The sequence below is a fragment of the Aureobasidium pullulans genome, assembly GCF_000721785.1.
Source record: "Aureobasidium pullulans EXF-150 unplaced genomic scaffold scaffold_17, whole genome shotgun sequence".
Lineage (NCBI taxonomy): Eukaryota > Fungi > Ascomycota > Dothideomycetes > Dothideales > Saccotheciaceae > Aureobasidium > Aureobasidium pullulans.
Genome location: NW_021941037.1, coordinates 159,009 through 179,933, shown reverse-complemented (window position 1 = coordinate 179,933; position 20,925 = coordinate 159,009). Strand labels below are relative to the sequence as shown.

At 50.4% G+C, this 20,925-nt stretch overlaps 8 protein-coding genes across 8 annotated transcripts; 3 read left to right on the top strand and 5 right to left on the bottom strand.

Annotated features, from left to right (window-relative positions):
- Positions 1 to 1,888: 1,888 nt before the first annotated feature.
- On the bottom strand, positions 1,889 to 2,584 carry M438DRAFT_407750 (uncharacterized protein; the record flags this gene model as incomplete). Its single annotated transcript, XM_029909916.1, has 1 exon — positions 1,889 to 2,584. One exon carries the CDS (start codon positions 2,582 to 2,584, stop codon positions 1,889 to 1,891), a length of 696 nt encoding a protein of 231 aa, XP_029757896.1.
- Positions 2,585 to 4,075: 1,491 nt separating this feature from the next.
- On the top strand, positions 4,076 to 5,253 carry M438DRAFT_367600 (uncharacterized protein; the record flags this gene model as incomplete). The annotated part of the gene is made up of 2 exons (XM_029907973.1): positions 4,076 to 4,120; positions 4,177 to 5,253. The coding sequence occupies 2 exons, from the start codon at positions 4,076 to 4,078 to the stop codon at positions 5,251 to 5,253; spliced, it is 1,122 nt and encodes a 373-aa protein (XP_029757895.1).
- A 798-nt stretch (positions 5,254 to 6,051) lies between these two features.
- On the bottom strand, positions 6,052 to 7,410 carry M438DRAFT_69345 (uncharacterized protein). The gene has a single exon (XM_029910263.1). The coding sequence runs from the start codon at positions 7,174 to 7,176 to the stop codon at positions 6,121 to 6,123; it is 1,056 nt and encodes a 351-aa protein (XP_029757894.1). The 5' UTR covers positions 7,177 to 7,410; the 3' UTR covers positions 6,052 to 6,120.
- A 159-nt stretch (positions 7,411 to 7,569) lies between these two features.
- M438DRAFT_278993 (uncharacterized protein) lies at positions 7,570 to 8,412 on the bottom strand (the record flags this gene model as incomplete). Its single annotated transcript, XM_029901050.1, has 1 exon — positions 7,570 to 8,412. The coding sequence occupies one exon, from the start codon at positions 8,410 to 8,412 to the stop codon at positions 7,570 to 7,572; it is 843 nt and encodes a 280-aa protein (XP_029757893.1).
- Positions 8,413 to 8,589: 177 nt separating this feature from the next.
- On the top strand, positions 8,590 to 10,158 carry M438DRAFT_301900 (UPF0261 domain-containing protein). The gene has a single exon (XM_029902113.1). It carries the CDS (start codon positions 8,672 to 8,674, stop codon positions 9,932 to 9,934), a length of 1,263 nt encoding a protein of 420 aa, XP_029757892.1. The 5' UTR covers positions 8,590 to 8,671; the 3' UTR covers positions 9,935 to 10,158.
- Positions 10,159 to 10,934: 776 nt separating this feature from the next.
- Positions 10,935 to 16,489, bottom strand: M438DRAFT_367596 (uncharacterized protein). The gene is made up of 4 exons (XM_029907972.1): positions 15,525 to 16,489; positions 14,641 to 15,300; positions 11,423 to 11,691; positions 10,935 to 11,368 (listed from the first exon to the last, which is right to left on the bottom strand). Exons 1-4 carry the CDS (start codon positions 16,177 to 16,179, stop codon positions 11,117 to 11,119), a joined length of 1,836 nt encoding a protein of 611 aa, XP_029757891.1. The 5' UTR covers positions 16,180 to 16,489; the 3' UTR covers positions 10,935 to 11,116.
- Positions 16,490 to 16,672: 183 nt separating this feature from the next.
- Positions 16,673 to 17,927, bottom strand: M438DRAFT_347801 (uncharacterized protein). The gene has a single exon (XM_029905987.1). The coding sequence runs from the start codon at positions 17,528 to 17,530 to the stop codon at positions 17,054 to 17,056; it is 477 nt and encodes a 158-aa protein (XP_029757890.1). The 5' UTR covers positions 17,531 to 17,927; the 3' UTR covers positions 16,673 to 17,053.
- A 16-nt stretch (positions 17,928 to 17,943) lies between these two features.
- On the top strand, positions 17,944 to 19,410 carry M438DRAFT_301898 (uncharacterized protein). Its single transcript, XM_029902112.1, has one exon. The coding sequence runs from the start codon at positions 18,289 to 18,291 to the stop codon at positions 19,276 to 19,278; it is 990 nt and encodes a 329-aa protein (XP_029757889.1). The 5' UTR covers positions 17,944 to 18,288; the 3' UTR covers positions 19,279 to 19,410.
- The last annotated feature ends 1,515 nt before the right edge of the window (positions 19,411 to 20,925 follow it).

The following is a 20,925-nucleotide window of genomic DNA, read 5'->3' as shown; positions in this document are numbered from 1 at the left end:
ACGGATCAGTGACGTTGCAGTTGTAGAGATAGAGGAATGCATCAACAGGAAGCCGAGGCAGACCTTCGTTCTTTCTCTAAGAGAGACAACCCGCATCTGCACCACGCGCTCCCGCTCTCGAAACGCCACAAGGATATACACAACTGCACCCTGCTTCGCTGCTCTTACCTCCAAAGTAGTGGGCCGATTGAGTATGAGTGTGTCGTTTCTGGATGTCCATGAGAGTCTGGGCGGTAAACTCGAGAGATTATTGATGGCGGGTCGAAGCTGAATCCCTCCCTTGCTTGTTCGTGCGGGTGCAAGCTTGAGCGAGTGCCAGAATAGGAAGGCCATATCGCTACCTCTGCATCTTAGACGCTCCTGACTCGTCAAGGGTCAGATAATCGCGATGCATTCCTTCGTCGCGGTAGTCTTTCGTTGTAGCAACCGTGTGATTGTCCTGGGACGGGGTTATCTGCAGGTGGTAAATTCTTGAGGCCATCTTGGCAATGTTGTGACTTGTCTTTGTCAGCAACGTCTCTCGACCAGAGGTACCCGCGAATGCTGTGACTAGCGATATAATCGTATGCTAATTGGCTAGGAGTGTGCTGGACAGGGGCGCCCTGGCAGGACTGCCGTGCACCTCGTCGACAACAAGTCTGCTCATGAACTCGCTTCCTAGTCGGCTTTACTTTGGAGCTGCCGCCCAAAATTCTCCAGAAGTAGAGCGGATACCAAAGAGCGCCCTCTGGAGGTTTATATAAGTCAGCCCTCAGTCCGTAGTGTTTTCGGCAACGTCGGATGTGGTCGCTCGGGAATGCATTGCGATTCGGCGAGTCCGTGGAATGTGTCCACAGATACTCGGCCCGCTCGTTCCTATCGCACCTGATTGGCGGTCGCCAAAAAACACCTCGAGTGTATGAGCAAGGAGAGAAAGGTGAGGAGTCGGTATTCTCGACAGGCTTCGCTTTGGAGCTGCTTCGTGGAGTGATTACTTGCGCCCACGGCTTGAGCGACGCTCGGCTTTTTTCGCGCCAGCTCATAATCGGTCCTGGCCAGGTGACAGCTGTTTGACTAATCAAGACCAATCTGATGCGAGCTGTAGTAGATGCTCAAGCTCTGACAAGATGGTCAGCATGGGTCTTGAGCCGTCATCTCTCCTGGTGCGAAGGCAATCTGGGCTCGTGAGCGAGCAGTGGCGGCCATACCAGGCCTGGGGCGGGGCACCGATACCGGCCATCTCTCGATTTCCAACTTCACGTCCTGCTCGACGCTTGTGGATCTCCTACCTTGCAATCATTCTGTCGCATGAGGAGAGCTAGAGCGTGGCGTGGACACGGGCAGAGAAATCCAGGCTGGTCAGGCGAACGTTTCCTACAATTAGCTTGAACAGTGATGATGTCTGCGGAAGCGACGATGCGGACAAAGGCTCAAAGGCAGCGAGGGAAAGTGTGAACAAAGACACAAAGGAAGACAATGAAAGTCTTTCAAGCGGCGACATGCTTTCAGAATAGTTGCTTCTGACTCCTCCGTGCGATAACATTTCTGGACGGGCAATAGACGAGGAGCTTGGAGACGACAGAGGCAATGATGGTATTGACGAGGTAAAGATGCTATTGCATCTCTGAGCCATGGTGCCGGAAACCAGTTCCAACTACCAATCCCCAATCCCAAGCCTACACCTCCTTTGCTTTCTGATAAAAGGCGAGTTCTCTTCGAATAACATTCAACGTGCACACCCATAGCTCATCTTTCCTTTGCTTTCCGATGGAAGGCGTATTCTCCTGGAACACAGTCCTCCTTTTCCTTGTTTATGCACATGCAATAAAGTTTTCATTCCTAATGGTTGTCAGTGTGTTTCGAGCGTGTTGGGATGGGTCGGCGCTTCTTACGGTGCTTGCTTGGTTGTTCAGAGGGATCTGCCATAAGCGTCCCACTCGGCCTCGGAGGCCTTGCGGCTCTCAACGGTGTGAGGGCGCATAGAGGGAAGGTTGTTGTCGGTGATTTCCTTGATGTTTTCATCGGTGAACTCGGTGAATGAGTGGCCAACGATGGCAAGATCGACATTGGGATTCAACTCGGGGTGACGAAGAAGCATGGCAAAGCTCTCGAAGCCAGGCTTGTCGAAGTGGAGAGGTTCGTCGATGATGATACGCTGGACGCGGGAAAGATCGATAGCTTTCTGACCAACGAATTTCTTGAGCTTCTTCATGCTGGAGAAGATCACCTCAGTGTTGAGCATGCGGAAGGCCTCGTCGCCGGGGAAGTCCACACTGATGTCGGGGGTCGAGAACTCGACGTGAGTCCAGTGTGAGAGAGTAGCAACGTCCATAGGAATGCTGGGGTCGATATCCTGGTCGGGGAAGATCATGAGGACGTAGGGGCGGCAGAGCACACCGTTTTCAAACTCATCCTCATCCACTCCGACAGGAGGGATCACCTTCTTCATGGCAGCAACGTTGACGCAAACCTGCATGACCATAGCAGCAACTCTGCAGGGTCTGGTGAGTTGGTATTCCTCGACGATGAGGAATTTGTTGGGCTTGGTGAGGACGTTGATCAAGTCCTGCTGCTGCTTGAACAGAGTCTTGATCTTGTACTCCATGATGAATGCACGATGGCACTGGTAGTCTTCGATGGTCTTGTACCAAACACTAGCCTCCACAGAGCTCTTGTAGTCATCGCTTGTGGGGAATAGTGCGAAGATTCTGGCGTTAATTAGTCGAGTGCGCGCACATGCGTTTGGAATTCTACTTGCCTATTGTGATGCTTGTATCTGTCGAAACGAGCAGACATCTTGATTATTGTTCTTGGTGTTGATTTTGACGTGTGAAGAGAAGGATTGGTTGTGTTGTTGGATTGTCGAAAAACAAGAGGGTGATCAAGCGTTGGTAGAGAGTGGTAACGAAGCAGCGCGCAGCCCCACGACAACGAGACATGGAACACGTCTTTCGAACTTTCACTGACCTACTCTCACGTCTCTTCACTACCCCGGCCGTGAGCTAGCAGGACTTCTCCAGCATCGAGCCACCCCGGAGCAACCCTCATCCAAATGCATAGTGTTTTTGCAGTACTCCGCAGGTCCGCCGAAAGCAGGAACCTTTGCATTCAACCCTTCTCTCTCAGTGGACAACGAGCTCAATAGCAATCGTATCTTGCATCTAATAAGCAATACTACCAGACAGTGCTGCTTTGGGATCTCTTTGGAATTATCGAGAGCCAGAGATGTTGTATCTGGATTCCAGCACTTGATCGACAAACTTGATAGTAGTTCAATGTTACATCTTGATCTACATTTCTGGTAGATGGTGCTGTTTACGGGAGCTCTACAATCTCTACTCTTTCCTGTTGAGCACGCCTATACCACTTCATCATGCCGCTACTCTCAGGTTGATGTGTGCAAATGCAGAGAGTCGTTTCTTTGACGATACATGTCCGTTGCCCACTGAGAAATCCGTATGTTGATGCTCTCAGCGGACAGCGAGGACGTTCCAAAAAGCACGTCGCATTTTGATAGCATGCTCTGGATCCGGTCACTTAATTGAAGCCCTCTGACTCGGTAGTGTACCCGAGACGATGTTTAGGCACCATCGAGGACTGATGTAAGATCTCCATGGACCGACGAACATTGCTTATATTTACCACTACGCAGTGTGATTTGTAACGTAACACGAGGATTGATCGAGAGTGTCGGGTAAGATTGCTTGGACGTGGTTGTGTTTTCGTCTGATGGAGAAGGTAGACTTGACCGCGAATCCCGACGACGAACGTGCCTGCCTCTCAAGACAACATAACGAACACGCCATAACGGCACATTGCGACACGATTCTTCTCCACATTCTGAGACGTCGTAACTTTACAATGCAATCTACGTCTGAAGCTACATTTTCCATCAACAACCGCAAACAGCCTCATCTGGATGACTGAGTCACTTCGACTGCTTATACGCTTCGATGACCTTCAATACAAATCTCATGACGCTTTCTTTCCAAGTCACTGATTCAACAATATCTCGCAGCTCCGGATTTTCTCTCCCAGAGCTCGATATCTCCATCGCATCAAGTCGCATATTTTTCGTACCTCAGAGGCTGCCACCATGATTTCCACCAGCGCACCGAAGTTATCTCTCTCCATGACGAAGGTCTGCTACGCCAGCAAGCTACTAAGAAGACGAAGAGAAGAAGCCGCAAATCGAAGGCCTCATCGAAGAATGCCGTAAAAGAAGAAGAACCGAAGGACATCGCTAGGGGTGTCGTGGACGATGTTGGAAAGGCCGACTCTTCCTCTGCCGAAACTCTGGACTCCCCATCGGACAACGTCACCCTGGAAGAGCAGCCTTGGTCCCGTGAGGCATCTGGTCCATCTACTTCTTGTGCTCCATCAGACTCAGAGGACCTCTCTGACAACCCTGAAGACTCCACCGAGAGCAGTTCCGTCGCCGACTCTCCCCGAAAGATGCCAGGCTCGTACCCCACGCTCGACAAGATTGCTCACACACCTCTTTCTCGCACGGCCAGCAATTGCTCCGATAATTATCAAACACCCTCGAGACTACGCGACTCCCTCAAAAGCTACTGCAGCTCGGTCCATGCGCAACTACACGCAAACAACTTCCTCCCGAACGACCTATTTCCAACTGGCAATCTAGTCGAGGGTACTCATAAACTCCACCTCAACGACGGCACAGTCTACGAGCCCGATGCACATATTTCCTTCCTCGGAGCCGAAGTGCCGGCCATTATCTTCAACATCTGCTGGAGCGACATCTACGAGAAGAGACTCAAGCAGCTAATCACCGCTATGATGCAAACAAATGGTCGTCTCCGCTGCGCCATCCTCATCTCTCTCCACAAGGGCCAGCGAACCGAGGTAGAGGCCATTGAAGGTCTTATCCAAGCCGACAAAGTCACCGTTACCGTCTTGAAGCTCTACGAGTCCGAAGACGGCGAAACACACGTCCTGCAGGGTGTGTATGACAACCTCGAGATCTCTTCCAATAGCATGGAGACCGTCCTCTTCGAGTGGAAGGACTTGACACCAGCGCCCTGGCCGCATGCAAACCTGCCGGTACCATCTTGCGAGATTCCTCTGGCCCCCATCGCAGAGCTGGGCAAAGACAAAAGAGGAGGGAAAGAGCCGGAGCAAGATTTTGAGGTTTGGAACGTTCCTGATCGGTCTGTCAAGTTGTCGCCGAGGTTGTATGCTTTCTACAATGCTCGTCCAATGCAGATGGTTGATGCTCTGAAGAAGTGGATGCCCTCCATGGGATTTTGACAAGCAATCTCAGAACATCTGAAGAGACTTTAGTGATGGAACATATAAACAATTTCGTGCAGCTTGTGGAAGAACATAATACAAGAATTTGACAATGTCCAGCTTGATCTGATTCCATTTTTCCCAAGGCCTTCTTGATCTGATTCCGTTTTTCCCAAGGCCTTGTGCAACGTTTGCTCATCATGTCTAGATTACGAAGTTGACACAAGACCATCTACAGGTTCAAGCTGGTTGCCCCTCTGAACTCTCTTGCTCAGATCAGAAATTGTCGAGTTGAATAGCGAGGCTGAAAGGTCTGCTCAGTATTTGTCATCTCCACTTTACCTCTACTCGTGCTTTGTACTTTTCCACTGCACACCTATGACGTGCACTCTGATCAGCATCAATTTCAATTCCGAGTGATCCAGCACGTGATGTTTGCACCATGATCAGATACTCCAGTTTGTACAGGCTACACACAGGATCGCAGAGGTCTGCGTAGTGGATTTTTAATGTGCATGATCTCCTACCAGCAGATGTGGCGGCGAATGTTACTTGCGCGCTGATGCGATGATATTGAACGAGTATGTTGTAATAGAGGGTAGTGATGAATATCCGCTTTCACTCAATAGGGCTGTAAGGAGAGGGGCTGATGGTGGCATTGGCACAAAGCAAGAATGATTCGATTTTATGTTGTATAGAGAGCTGGGATGGCATGTCATATTCTGCCGCAATTGTTGAAATGTATTGAGTATTTTGTGTGTCTTATCACGATGATCCTCTGACCAATTATTCATCCACATCATCTCATCCACAAGACCAGAAGGATATTCGAGGCTTCGATGGACGTGCACGGGTGCAGTAAAGATATTGTTCGGTTCTTGAGCACTAGTTGTTGCGAACTTGCGACAGCGGACTTAGTGGAATGTGCCTTGGTAGACCAGATGGGAGCTGCGACTGTAACGCTGAGCTAGGGGGAGTACGCGATGGTGATGTAGATGCAAACTGCGATGATGAGCTAGGCTGAGACCGCGGTGGTAAGCCGGGTGGAGGTTGCATTTGCGAGGGTATGCATGGTCGTGGAGGCCTCGTGTAATCTATCTCATGAAATTCCACATCGGGGAGAGAGACGTGGTCCATGTTACGTGGGCGACCTCTGTAGGGTGTACCGTTGATCCTGTAGCTCAGCGCAAGATCATGGAGAGCCCTGAGCGGGAATTGAGCGAGGGGGGGTGATACGTCTTTGTACGGCCAGGGATCCGGACAGATGTCGGCCCAAGTGAGAATGAACACAGTATCCGGGATCTTCGGAAACACTTCTTCTTTGGAAATATGCAGTTGCACCAGCTGGCTACCGCTCGTGTGGAAGAGCTGGAGTAGTTTCACCGTGATGCGGTCATTCATCGACAACCTCTCGTCCTCCGGAGTTGTTGTGCTTCTGGCGTTGGTGCTGTCGATTGACGTGCCCGATGGCTCAGCCGCTCTCGGAGGAGCTTTCTCGATTTTGATGACGATAGCGACGCGGATTTTGCCAAGCATGGTAAGCATAGCCCGACGTGTTTCTTCCAGTACTTTGTGGTATCGGTTGGCGGTAACGACCTTGATAATGATGGCAGGGAAGTAAGAGCCGAGAAACCTTATCTGAGTGCTAGGCAGGAACCGATTGCCATCGCTCAGCTTCAATTCAGCTCCTCCCACTTCAACGATGTCATTCATGCGGAAGAACCCATTTTCGGGCAAGAAGCTCTCTTCGCGTAGCTGCTTGATCAAGCATCCACCATACCTGGTGAGAGCGTCCTCAAGATTGGCCTGAGCTGATTCTGCTGGGGATCTCTGAATTTCGGCGCAGCTCCCATTGAAGTTCCGGACGAGAATCTTTTCCAAAACAGGAGTGGTCCGTTTCTTGGGACGTTTCCAGCGCTTTGATAGTTCGTTGTCCCCCATTGTGTCTTGGAGTGGGAGCTAGGAGCGCCTTGATAGCTTGCGCTCGTACTGTTGGTGGATATTGGCGTATCTAAGAGCTGGCCTGTATAAGTGCTTTACTCGAGGGCCGAGGCATTACAGCGGCGCGGAAGCAGATATTGGTCTCGTGACCGGAGGAGCTTCCAATCAGCCGTCATAACTTGCGCAAATCGAAGCGCACAACTGTCATAGGAGACGGCTATCGCCGACATCGACACTACAGTCGTTCATTGAGAGCACAAAACTTCGTGAGTTGGGTTGTGTACTTGATGATTCGTAGATTCTATGGTGGCCGGCCTCATGGCAGATTTGAGCAAGCCCGACGTGGGCGGGTGCAAAGAGTTGGCATGTGCCTGACATCTCGACCAGGCTTCCTTACGCTTTTTGTACTGCGATGTCCTTGAATTCTGCCGTCACACTCTTGATTGCGTCTTCGACTGGTAGGCGCTCCATCGAGCTGGCGCCGAAGAAGCCGTGCAAACCCTTGACTCTCTCCAGAACGAACCTCGCATCTTCCGGTTTTGCGATAGGTCCGCCATGGCAGAGCACAATAATGTCTTTCTTGACTTCGGTAGCCGCATCCTTGATGGCTTGTACGTCCTTGACGCAGTCTTCCAGAGATTTGCCAGTCTGAGCGCCTATCGTGCCGCTGGTTGTAAGGCCCATATGTGCGACAACAACATCGGCTCCAGCACCAGCCATGGCCTTGGCTTCCTCGACGTTGAAGACGTAGGGTGTTGTCAGGATACCCATCTCGGCAGCCAGTCGTACCATCTCGACTTCTTTGTCGTAACCCATGCCGGTCTCCTCGAGGTTCGCACGAAACTGGCCATCGATCAAGCCCACAGTAGGAAAATTCTGAATACCAGCGAAGCCCAAGTCGCGGAGTTGTGACAAGAATCGAGGCATGTCCTTGAAAGGGTCGGTGCCACATACTCCGGCTATGACGGGGGTGTGCTCCACGATAGGCAGCACTTCTTTGGCCATATCAACAACGACATCATTGGCATTGCTGAAAGGCATGAGTCCTGCCAAAGACCCTCGACCCGCCATTCGGAAGCGTCCGCTATTGTAGATGATGATTAGGTCGCCGCCGCCTGCTTCAATCGACTTGGCAGAAAGGCCGATGCCCGCACCTGCTCCGACGATAGGCTTTCCGGCATCGATCTGCTTGCGGAAGTTGTCAAGAATTTGCTTGCGATCTGTTGGAGGTGCCATGATGATTCCTTGGAGGCTTCAGGTTGTTTGCTCGACTCTGGTTGGGAGAGAAAAGAATATGGAAGGAGGAAGCTGTTCAGGACTCGAAGTCAAGCTGCCGATCATCATGACGCAACCTTGCATGAACATCACCAACCTCCCCGCACCTCTCCTCCGACGCGACAAGGACGCCATCACCTCGCGCTCGAACAAAGACCTTCTCAAGTTCAATGGCTTCGAGATAGATCGCTTTGTCTTCCGTTTCCTCTTTCCCGTCACAATGCCACACATAGTTCTCTTAGGAACACTGGACACCAAACTTCCGGAGATACTCTATCTCCACTCCCGGCTGCTATCGCTCGCCCAACCTGAGACAACCATCACCTTGATCGATTGCGGTCGTACTTCTGTTGAGCATACAGCCATCACTATTTCACAGAATGAGCTTGTCACAAGATTCGGCCCAAAGGACGGCAGGAATATTTTGAAGGACCTTCCGCGCGGCGAAGCTATCAAGTTCATGATTAGCTGCACAACTCTATGCATCGAGGAGCTACATAAGGAAAAGCCAATCCATGGTATCATCAGTGCGGGAGGAAGCGGAGGTACCAGTTTGGCTTCGGCTGTTATGCGGACTCTGCCGATCGGACTACCCAAACTCATCGCCAGTACAGTCGCTTCAGGAGATACAGGACCTCTCGTCGGCGAGACCGACATGACCCTGATGTACTCTGTTGTGGACATTGCAGGCACTAACGAGCTCCTGAAAACTATCCTCAACAACTCGGCGGCGGCCATGGCCGGCATGTCCGCAGCGTACGAACAACAGCTACTACAGCAATTCGAGACGACCAAGGATCGCCAGAAACTGCGAGTCGGAATCACCATGTTTGGTGTCACGACTCCGTGCGTCGACAAGATTCGCGAACATCTCGAATCAAATCATCCGGTCGAAACATATGTCTTTCACGCCACAGGACATGGAGGCAAGGCAATGGAGCGCTTGATAGCTGAAGGTCGCCTTGATGCCGTGCTCGACGTGACTACGACAGAAATTTGTGATCTTCTCATGGGCGGAAACATGAGTGCTGGACCTGACCGCCTCGAAGCAGCCTTGAAGGCGGGCATTCCAACCATCATCTCTCTCGGGGCTACCGACATGGTCAACTTTGGGCCCAAGGCAACAGTCCCGGAGAAGTATCAACAACGGAAGCTCTTCGAACATAATCCCACTGTGACCTTGATGCGGACGACGAAGGACGAGTGTAAGGCTATTGGCGACTTCATCGTAGACAAAGTCAAACGCTTTGCCGCTGACCCCAGCATGGTTCAAATCACTTTACCAAAGGGTGGTGTCAGTATGATCGCCACACCAGGAGCGGCATTCGAGAATCGAGATGCTGATGATGCACTAATTGAGACCTTGACATCTGGGCTCCAAGATACAGGCATCAAGATCGTGCTTGATGAGAGAGATATCAATGACGAAGGATTTGCTGTGGATATCGCCAACGACTTGATGCGTCTTACTCACTTGAGATAATCACATACAATTCCTCTAAAGTACAGTGTAGATCTCTCACCTCTCTTCATGTCAGCACAAACTCTCTTGGGGGCGAAAAAAACATGCTTTGAGGTCAGTGAAGGAGCTCGAAACCCTCAAGCTACTACAAAAGTCTTCTATCGCTGAGATAGCCTTTCCTTCTTCCATCAGTTAATGCAAAGGTTGGCAAGGAAGTTGGCGGAGCCACTCGCATCAGGAGCGCTTAATGGATACATGCGCACCCTGACAACACGCTGTCCATGTAATCGCAGAGGTGACTGCAGCGCAGCTTGATTGAGGCTTTCCCCTGACCACACACCTGTACCACCAAACACTTCCGCGCCCTTGCGATGGTATTCAAGCAAGGGCTTGTCTTGGAAGCAGCGAATGATTTGCCGTCCTTGCCCTTTCTATCACAGACATGTGTATTACGCCGAACAATTCCCCAAACTTCCTCCAAAGGTAGTCGGCGTTGTAGCACTCCCGCTTTTTTGCGCATGCCCTTTCGCAGCTCACTTGTGTTCGTGGGAATTCACACCTTCGTGCCCTTCCCTAGATTTTTTTCCGGCCCAAGGAGAACCTATCTTCTCTCCACACGCCACCAACCTGACTGATGGACGCTCCCGCGCCGTTTCGATTTACTCTAGGATATCGTTGCCATCTCTCCTCTTCAAAGAGCTGCGCGACAAAACTTTCCTGCGCAGGTGCGGTGGTATACTACCAAACTCATATCTCCATGGCAATGAGTGATCTGCTGCTCCTTGCCCTTTGCTAAGGCAGGTGCATGGTTTGTGTTAAGGGGCACTTCGTTCTCTCTTCAATCAAACAAGACTGGGCTGTGTAGCACTGCCGCATCCATGCACGATGCTGTCACATGATGAGCAGAACGGAATTCCTATATCCTTCTTCTGCTCCGAACCACGGATCTTCTACGCTCTCGCACTGCTTCGATGGACGGGAAGTTGGGATTCCATCTCTGAGTAGCTTGAAACATGCTTCTCCCCCATGTGTCAGAGATAGGTATCTGGAAAGTGGCTGTATTCATGTCAATGTAAAAAAGTGCCGCCTTTCCGCTTAACATCATGCCATCACACATATTTCCTTGGATCTCCTATTGATTGCCACCGGTTAATTTGAGAAGGCGGTGACTGTTCCGATTATCCATGCATCCAAGCCATCTTTTCAACGCCATTCTCTCATTTCCTCCACCAAAGCTAGAATTACAGAGTCTTCCGCTGCATCATCAACTTGATACAAGATATGGAAGTCGCGACCAGACTTTTTGATCTCCGTACCAACGATTTCCTTCTCGAGGACTTTTGTACTCAGCCGAGTAATCGCGTCTTCCAGTCCGTAGGACCATTTCAGCTCAATCGAGGATGCGATCTCCTTGCCTTGCAACGTGTTGATTGTCACCAGGATCTTGGGCATACTCTGTCTCCAGATTAGCAAGGCTGGTCGGTCACTCTTATCAGCAGGCCGTCGTACCTGAAGACCTTTATCAATCATCTCGACCAGCTCGCTCAAAAGCTCTTTTCCAGGATCATTGCTGTCTTCCATCGCCTTTTCATATATATCTCGTTCGACTGCAATCATGTCTTCATAGCCACCTTCAAGAATCTCCCGTAGATCATCCTTGATCTCATCCTTGACAGGTTTCAACCAGTCGACGAATTTTCCATCGATGATGCCATTGGTCTGCAGCATTCCTTGAGGTGTATCGGGAGATTCTCCATATGTGTATCTTTCGATTAGCGCTTGGCCGATTCAGCCACGAGAGAGATAGTCGAGGTATCTCTGGACGGCTGTAGGGTTTCTGGCTCCTTGTTGCATGATCTCGTCTGCTGTGCAGTGGAGAGGCTCGAGGAGAAGCATTTAGTCTAGAAGTCCCATGGTGAAACGGTTTTATGCGGCGATGGTTTCTTGAAGCTTTGAATGGAGTATGCTTAGGGGTTCAACTTGTGTGATGAATCGTTTCTTGAAGGATTAGCGCGACTGCTGCCTGGATGTCGTGACACAAGTCAGACGTGTCGACGCGTTTTGTCAGACTTGTGATATTCGGTGAATATAGACTTCTTACTTGAGTTGTCTTCATCTATACATGTTCATTTCCGAGTTTCCTATGCGCTTTGATATCACGATTTTTTGTGATCGACATGGTGGAATGTTGAGCATGATACCCTGTCCTCTTGGCTGTTGCTGCCCGTGTGACCCTGTCTGTCGAGGCCCCCATCCTCGATGCCCATTTTCCAGATCCCATAGAGCTAAGATATGGCTAAAAGTCGAAACTGACGCCGAATAATTGATTGGCAAAGCTGTAGGCTCTTCCTAGCGAGCTTGTCGTTAACTTTGAGACATGTAGTGAATTGAGTGTGAGCTGCACACTTTTTATTCGCGTTTCAAAAAATGCATCTCGGAAAAGCGATTTTCATCTCTGACAACAGCTATGTTGGTGCCACAAGCTCAGGGCTTAATGTCCTCCTGAAATTGGATACGACCATCGACCTGAAGAAGTACAGAAGCACACAAGCTCATAGTCGCCATGGTAATCGCGAAAATGCGGTTTTAGTGCTTGTCAGACTTGTCACCCTGACCCGACTTTCATATCTGATCTCCCCTCCATTTTCCTGCTAGACAAAGCATCGTGCAAAATCTCTGATAAGATTGATTTGGAATGGAGAATAGACTGCATCTCGTATCCCTTCGAAGCACAGACTTTTGGCATACAAACAAGATGTAGGCGAAGAGAATCCCCAACATCGCTATGCGGGATGACAGGAGCTGAACGTCCGTGAGCCCACCCACTTCATACATCTGTCGCAATTTCCATCTCCCATCGCGATCGATCCTTCCAGCAAAACCACAGCTGAAAGCAACCAACCCATCACCATCACAAATTTATCGAAATCCTTCAAACGGGACGGCATAAAACACCTTGCATCCACTTTTGCGGAGTTGTCTGCCATCACGACAGTCGTTAGCCACCAAGGATTTCCTGCCAGCAACCAACACTTTCCCACCCCTTGCAACACAGTGACACATAAAAGTGCCATAGGTCACAGATTTCAATAGTGTGAAATGGCCCAGCCGAAGCTATTTCGGGCTTAGTATACAAGGGTGCGGTACCCAAATACCTTATTCCTTTCCCCCCAAGCGGATGGACCAAGGGGCACGAGCACCGAAAAAGCCCTGTTGCTGCAAGAAAGGTTAAGTTACGGATACCTTGGTGCATTTATAAGAATATGTCCAAGAAACTTCGGACGCGCGGTCTGGGCCAAGATGTGTGCGCGAGAGAAAGAGAACCCTCTTGTAAGTTGTGCGATGCAGCGATGGAGTGATGCGGTGATCAAGAAGATCACTTGTGGTGCAAATAAACAATCAGAGTAGGGTAGATGCCGGATGTGCAGGTACCAACTCGTGAAAAGCTGGGCCAGCACGCATCATACATGCAGGAACACCCGCTCCAAAGAAGACGTCAGATGACGATCAAAAAGACCAAGAAATCCCATACCAATGCGCAAAGAAGCAAGTCTGCAGAGACGAGCCGCGACCAAGAGTCAAGACCATTTGCGATCGCAGAAGGAAGCGCCAAGCGCATAATAATCCAGCCTTGTCAGGGACGCAAAATTTCAAAACTCCACCCTCGCACAACACGCCCTGTAGGGAAAGACATTGGCTGAACTGGAGTATCTGGGGATTTGCGGCCCTACACGTAAGCAAGCGCGAGAAGCGCAAAAACCCATAGTATTGATTTTGTGGCGGCGGCCTGGAAGGAGAGAGAGAGAGAAATAGACTTCTCCTTCCAAGAAAAGCGGCAGCGATAAGAGAAAAAAAGGTAGCTTGTGCTGTAGTCAGGAAGGTTCGCGCGCGGCCCCGGGTTTCGTTTTCGTCTATTGACATGAACCGCTGGGACGCACCCAAACACACGAGTGGTAAAAGGGGCTGTGATCGCAAGGAGCTGTGATCACGATTCTAGGCTCTCTCTGGTGAGATAGAAATATAGTAGAAGGGAAGAAGGAGTGGTTTGTAGCGAATCGGGGAAGTTGCGGAGGGCTTGAGGTCGGCGCTTGCTCTTCAGCTGAGCCCGATCATGATGGCTTGGAGATTCGCTACGCCAGCCGCGAGGCTCTGATTGCTTGATCCCAGCCATGCGCAGGAAAACAAATCATTGGAAGTTACAAGCCTACTTGTACTGTATCAAGAATCAGAAGCGAACCTTAAGGTCTGTTTATAGAATATTGGTATGCACAATGACTGATGGTTCCCTGGAGGAGCTGGAGAAGCGGGCAGAATTTCGGTGGTAAGTGCAACCGACAACGAAGTCTGTGCTTCTCCAAGCCGACCGAAAAAATTCTCCGAGCAAACCGAAAGAAGTTTCCATTTCTTCACACAGACAGGCAAAAGAGTGATCACGCCAGGGGTCGAACCTGGAATCTCTTGATTCGTAGTCAAGCGCCTTGCCATTGGGCCACGCAACCATCAATGAAAACATGGTCGAGCAGGATGGTTTAACAACACGATGACAGAAGCCTTGCCCCTTGAATGGGTCATCATCCAGAGACGAATGTTCGTTGATCGTGTCTATATAGAAGTACATCTTGCTGTATGCCTCACCGGGCTGTTCCCTGATCGTTTCTCGAAGAACAAAGTACGAGCGAATTTGACAAACCAGCACCTGAGGTTATCAAGTTCGTGTTCAGCCTTACCATCGATGGTCTCATATCCGTCTGCCAGCTTCTGGATATGCTCCTCGATCAGCTCTTCAATCTCTCTCATGCCATCATCGAGTGCCATCTTCACCTCCAAAGAGGCATCTTCGACCTTCTCTTGGATCGCAGCTTCCGCGGCTTCGCAGTCGATGTGGAATTGATTGTGGTATTCGTCCATGATTTTTTCGATGGCGTCCTTGGTATGGAGAGGTAGGCCAGACTCGACGAGATACTTGAGTCGAGTCTCGAATTCTGCCGTGAATACATCTTTGACTAGGGAACGAAGGCGAGGGCTAGAGAGACGGCTGGCTCGGGGCGAGGCGACCTTCACACAGGGTACCTCAGCTTTTGGCTTGAGGGTACCTGACATACCGAGCAGAGCTTGGTGACCAGACTGAATGATTGCTTCGCGAAGCACGTGCTGAGGTACAGTCGCAAGCATGTTAGCAAGGAGAGATATCTGGGCATCACTGCTTGAGGACACCGGATTCCTGCGATAGGGGGGTAATGTGAAGACAGTGGGACGTATATAGTTTGGACTGATGGACTTGGTGGTAGGCGTTAGAGTGTCGATATCGGTAGGGGAATAGGGAGGCGGAGTCGTATAGTGATGTGCTTCAAGTCGTTTTGAAGGTTCAGCAGGAGAAGATACAGAGGCTGGTAGTGGACATTAGCATCTACAGAGCCAAGATAATTGAGTTCCAGCCATAAAACAGCTTAAGGCTTGTGACGACGACACCCGTATTCACTGAGACCCCGAAGACATGGCTACCTCAGGCAGGCACTCGGTGGTCAGACATGTCATCAGAAACGCTTGCTGCATTGCGACAACACTCGCGTAGACTTGTAATGCCGACGGAAAGCTCGAAGATGTGTCTTACCTTGTCTTGATCTTTTGCCCAGCACAGATGATGCTTGAGCGTGGCTGGAAGTAGAAGCTTTTGGGCTGAATACCTCCCATGTACCTTCTTGCAAGCCTCTGCCGCGATCCTCTCGGCCAAGGTTCAGTGGCGGCGCCGACAGACCTCCATTGTCGAGACCATTCACCAGATGTTGTAACCGTGTCTTCTCTTGATCATCAAATTGAGCCTTAGCGAAGTGGAGGTATATAGTCGTTGCTTGACATATTTCGGCGAATGATGCCAGGTCAACCTCAGTTGGGTCGGCACGGACGCTTGTAAGCTCCTTCGGGTAGTGCAAAGCACCATGAGATCTAAGAGTAAGAGCAACAGTCAAGACATCGGTGGGGCCAGAGACAGAGGTAGAAGGTATATATTGCAACAAGTACGGCGACAATGCCTCTTCTTCAACTATCCTACACGACTCGACGAGTGATGGGCGGATGAATAGAACGATGTGTCGTGGGTTAACAGTAACTTCGGCAAGATTCGCAGCATACTGCAGTGATACGGATGCTTCGCCTCTACTGCTGTCGTGGAGGAAGCGAACCTGGCAGGCGCAGCCATGGTCAAGGGCAGGGTTCTGGATGAAAGCGGCCCGACGCGACCTCCAGACGTCGCTCGCAGCAGCTGGCATGCCTGTAACAAGGAAGAGTGCTTTTAGATACGGTAAGCAGATATGGAGAACCCCTGAATGAATCAGGAAACCCTCCCACCCGGGCTTTCAGCGAAAATGAGCAGCCCTGACTCTGGTAACAAAGAAGAAATGAGGTGAGCGAAGAAGAAGCTCGGTAGCATCGGCGTGAACACCAACAACGATTTGCATCTACTTGAAGCGGTCCGGCGACAAAACGTATCCTCTCCAAAGAGAATAATGATAGGTTCGGCCGCAAGACGGCTAAAGGTATGAACAAACTATTGCCTGTGGCAGTGAGACTCGAGAGCTGCGCTGAAGGTGAAGTGGAAGGAACGACGCGACGCAAGGCGCCAACGCGACACGCAGATTTGAGTGGCCAGAAGTTGTGGCTGTGAGAAGGCAGGTACGCCAGAATTTGTGACGCCAAGCTCATCCTTCCTACACCTCAAGCAGGTGCGACAGCATCACTCAGACCAAGCTGGAAAGTCCGAAGACCTTTCGCCTGATCTGGTACATCGGATCGCTTTCACCGTAAAGCTGAGAATGCAGCCTGCACCGGCTATACCAGTCGAAAGACCGTGGTTGCTCTGAGGTGGGCTGAATAGGCGACGCCGAGGGCTTTTGTCGCAATCAAAGCTTCACCGACACCATCCACCACTTCAAAGTCATACCACAACGAAGAATTTTCCATCGCCAAAAGACGGTCTTGTCGAGTTTCGTCTCTCACCGGCTTTTCGTAGCAACCTGAAGCAGTGCGTGGCCCTTCAGCTGCTGTCTTCACGTCTCACTTCGTCGAACTCCGGACCAATCAGTAACTTTTCTTGGCGAGCTTCGGACAGTCCAGAAGCCGTCAAACTGAGACATCTCCAGGTTTTCACCATGTTTTCTCTGTGCAAATGGCACAGCAACCTGAACCGAGACCTTTCAAGGAACAGGCCGTCTCGTGTCGCTTCTGTGCTGGCACTTCTCTTCTCGGCGATGCCGTGCGGTACGCCAGTGTTGTATCCCGCACTCGGAGTCCGCTTTGAGCACATGAGGATGCACGGCAGTCCGTGCTGAGTCTTCGTCCAAGCCGCTGTGCGGTTGGGATTGCTCCTTTTCGTGCCGCCGGAGACCTTTTACCTGGCTCAATCACATTAACAGCTTTAGGGGAGCCTTGGGTAGCGTCTCTTCGATGAACCGTTGCGAAATTTTGGGGGAGTTTACACCCCACGAACGGCCGGTTCATCTCGATTGCACCGTCTTCGTGTGACAAGAACGCTCCCGGCACTTTGTCTACACCAAGTGGATATCCCGTTGAAGGCTTCCGGAACCTTTGCCTGCCCCTGGGCCATAATTGACCGCTATGCATTGCGCCCACATGCGCCACAAGACTTCGCTAAAAGTGGACTCGAAGTTTGAGATCTTGTCTACCACGAATCGTCCCTGGCATCTGCTGTCTCGTGGCTTTCCACGATTCAAGCGTCGTTCTCAGCTCGCTGCCCCCGAAGCTAAGCGCGGACGTGGGACAATGGAGTCTGGCTAGTCCGAAGGGCTCACATTATCCAGGTATGTAGGTGGTTATATATATCGGGTAGGTTCGCACGTTGTATCTCTATCATCACCTCACTCAACTATCTCTTCCATCATCAAGAGCAACCTCCTCTCGACTCTTCTATCTTCAACATGCGTTCCTTCATCGCTGCTGCCGCCTTTGCGGCTCTTGCCCAGGCTCAGGACCTTGACTGGGATGTCGTCCTCCAAGCAACTCCTATCGCCGAGGTCTCTATTCCTGTAGTCTACGCTACAGTCCCTGCTACTACTGCCACCGCCACAACTGTTTCTTACTCCAGCGAGGCAGCCGCAGCTGCTGTCACCTCAGCACTTGAGGCCAACCCCAGTGATGCGTTCCCTCTGGACAACAACATTGCCAAGCGTGCCACTTCTACCATCTGTCAAACCCAACCCACTGGCGCTGGCCCTGTCCCTACTGACGACAGTGCATCTGCCTTCTTGGCTCTGCCCGACTTCTCCGCATCGGCCACCGCAGCAGCTGCCGCCACAGCCATTCCTTCCGGCTATGTGAACACCTTTGTCAACCAGAAGGCATCCAACAATGCCTACGGTTACATGGGTTACACCCTCCTTACTAGTTACGACGCTCAGGCTTGCGCAGACAAGTGCACCAAGATCAACGGATGCCAGGCTTTCAACATCTACTTCGAGCGTGACCCTACTGTCAACCCCGACGATTCTAGCTGCAGCAACCCTGCGTCCACCACGCAAATCAAATGCGTGTACTGGTCAGGTCCCGTTACAAATGACAACGCAAACAATGCTGGTCAGTGGAGAAACAAGTTCCAGGTCGTTATTGCTGGATCCAACGGATATGTCAACAAATCCATCGCTACCCCTGACGGCTACAACGCTGGTGTCTACCTCAACAACGCTGCTATCAACGCTCCTCTTGACTGCACTGGTGATGACACTTTCCTCGAGTCCCACGTATTCAACAACAAGCCCTTCGATGCCAACCTCTGCGCAGCCGCTTGCAACAGCCAGGCCAATTATGCTCGTGCCACTGCTCAGGACGGCAAGTTCACCAAGGCTTGCAACTTCTTCAACACCTACCTCCTGTACAAGAACAAGGTCAACATTGGCCAATACTGCGCTCTTTACGACCAATCTTGGGCATCATCTTACGCTAAGAACACTGGCTACTATTACGGCCAGGATGTCTACACCGTTGGCTTCTCGTACTCTTTCTCCAACAAGACCGACCCCGGCCAGCCTAGATACCCCTGCGCTGTTGCTTCTGCCAAGTCTGCCATCTCTTCTGCCACGCTCCAGAGCTACTGTTCTTCTATCTTGACTCTCGCCGCTGCCACCACTCAGATTGTCGTCTACACTCCCACCGTCTCGGCTACCACTTTGACCACTCTTTCAGGTGCCAACGCCAAGCGTGCTGCTTCCGCTACCCCTTCTGCTCTCCAGAAGTACGCGCCTTCGGTTGTTACCCAGGCTTGTGGCTTGGCTGTCACCTCCGGCGCTACTGCCACCACCACCACCACTGCTTCTCCCACTACTGTCTACATCGCCACGTCGGTTGTTCCTGCTTAGTAAATGTTAGGAGATGATTGCTCTACTGCAGAAGTCAAGGACTGCAAATAGATCGCGGGTTTGAGCTTTTCTTAATGAGGTGGTGTTTTCGGGTTTTGATTTTTCTAAGATATCATGGGAGGGATCAGGGGGAGTAGATTTTGCATTACAACACTTTTGTACATAGAGATGCATATCATACAATGGATTTCGGTTTTTCTATTCTTAAAGGCTTTTCAATATTCCTTTTCTCGCTTTTATGATGGGTGCTTTCTCGCATTCCGTAGTGCTACTCTCGCTGCACTTTTTACCTCATCCTGTGTTTCTTCTGGGCTCTTGCTGTTCCTATACTGGCTCTATCTCAAGTACTGTACTACTTCGATTCACTGTTTCCCTAACCATGTCAAAACGGTCTCAACGTTCCGCACTGTGCATTTCACTCATTACGTCTTAATCAATTGTTCTAGCAAGCGCCGTTTCTATCGAGACCGTGCATCTACGCTCCATAAACCTCTTCTCGCCTTGAATGTTTAGTTTATTTCCTCTCGTCTAGTACTCTATATCGATCTCTTGTTAACGTACTGTGAGTCTACCGTATCACTATCTGCCTTGCCTGATCATATCTTATACTACTGACATTTGGCATGGTTTGTCTGTTGCCGTTTTGGTCAAGGCAGTAGCTAGTAATCTAAGATTGTAGATTTTGCCACGTCCGAGTCAATTTTTGACGGCTTTGATCGAGTTTTTGTCACTACTTGATTCCATGTACCAAGCAAAAGCTGTTGTTATATGTACGAGTAGCGGAGAAAACACTTGAATGTAAATAAAACCAAAGAACAACCAGTAAGCAACAATCAAGAAACCTAGATATGCTCAACGATAGCAAAGAGCGATAGATAGCCACCATCAAAAAACGCTTGACTGAAGAAATACACCCAACAGCGAAAAATCAAATAGGAACCTTCCCATGTGCAGAACTTTGGTCACGCGCATTGTTGTAGAAATGCACAATGTGTTTTCAAGATCAGTGCGGCCTTCTACTGAGAGTGTAAATGGAAAGCACTGTGAATTCCTCTAGTCCGGACAGCCCATGGCTGCGGTCGCGAGAAATAGGCTGAAGGTGACGGGATTTAGCACGTGGAGAGGAAAGTAACGATCACAGATAAACCTTCATGAACTTTAGATGTAGCAGCACAGTAATCGCAAAACTCCAGACCTCTTAGCCTAGACAAGTCTCCTTCCTGTCCTAGTGCCCTTGTTAGAAGATATGATATTCCTGCCGAGTCTTGATATAGTAGTTAAAAATTATTACTAAACAAGCGCCGCCTTCACCAGCTACTCCCCTCATTCTTGAGGATGGTGTTTCCAGTACAAAATGCCATGTCATGTCATCCATCTCTCTGGTCCAGTGATGGGAGTTGCTCGGCCTCGAGTACAATTGCAAGATGTTGTTCAGAAGAAAAAAGGACACAACTGCTAAGAGTGCGAGAAATAGCCCATCTCACTGGAAAACCCCGACGAATTCGAAAAACCATCTTGCCTCCATTCAAGCGAACTCAAAGAGCTGTAGTTAAGATGTAAGTGGCTGGAATAGATGACCATCAATGCCGTCTCCCTACATCGAGCTATTTCTCTCTATAGTGAGGACAGAGCAAATGCAGACAGCCG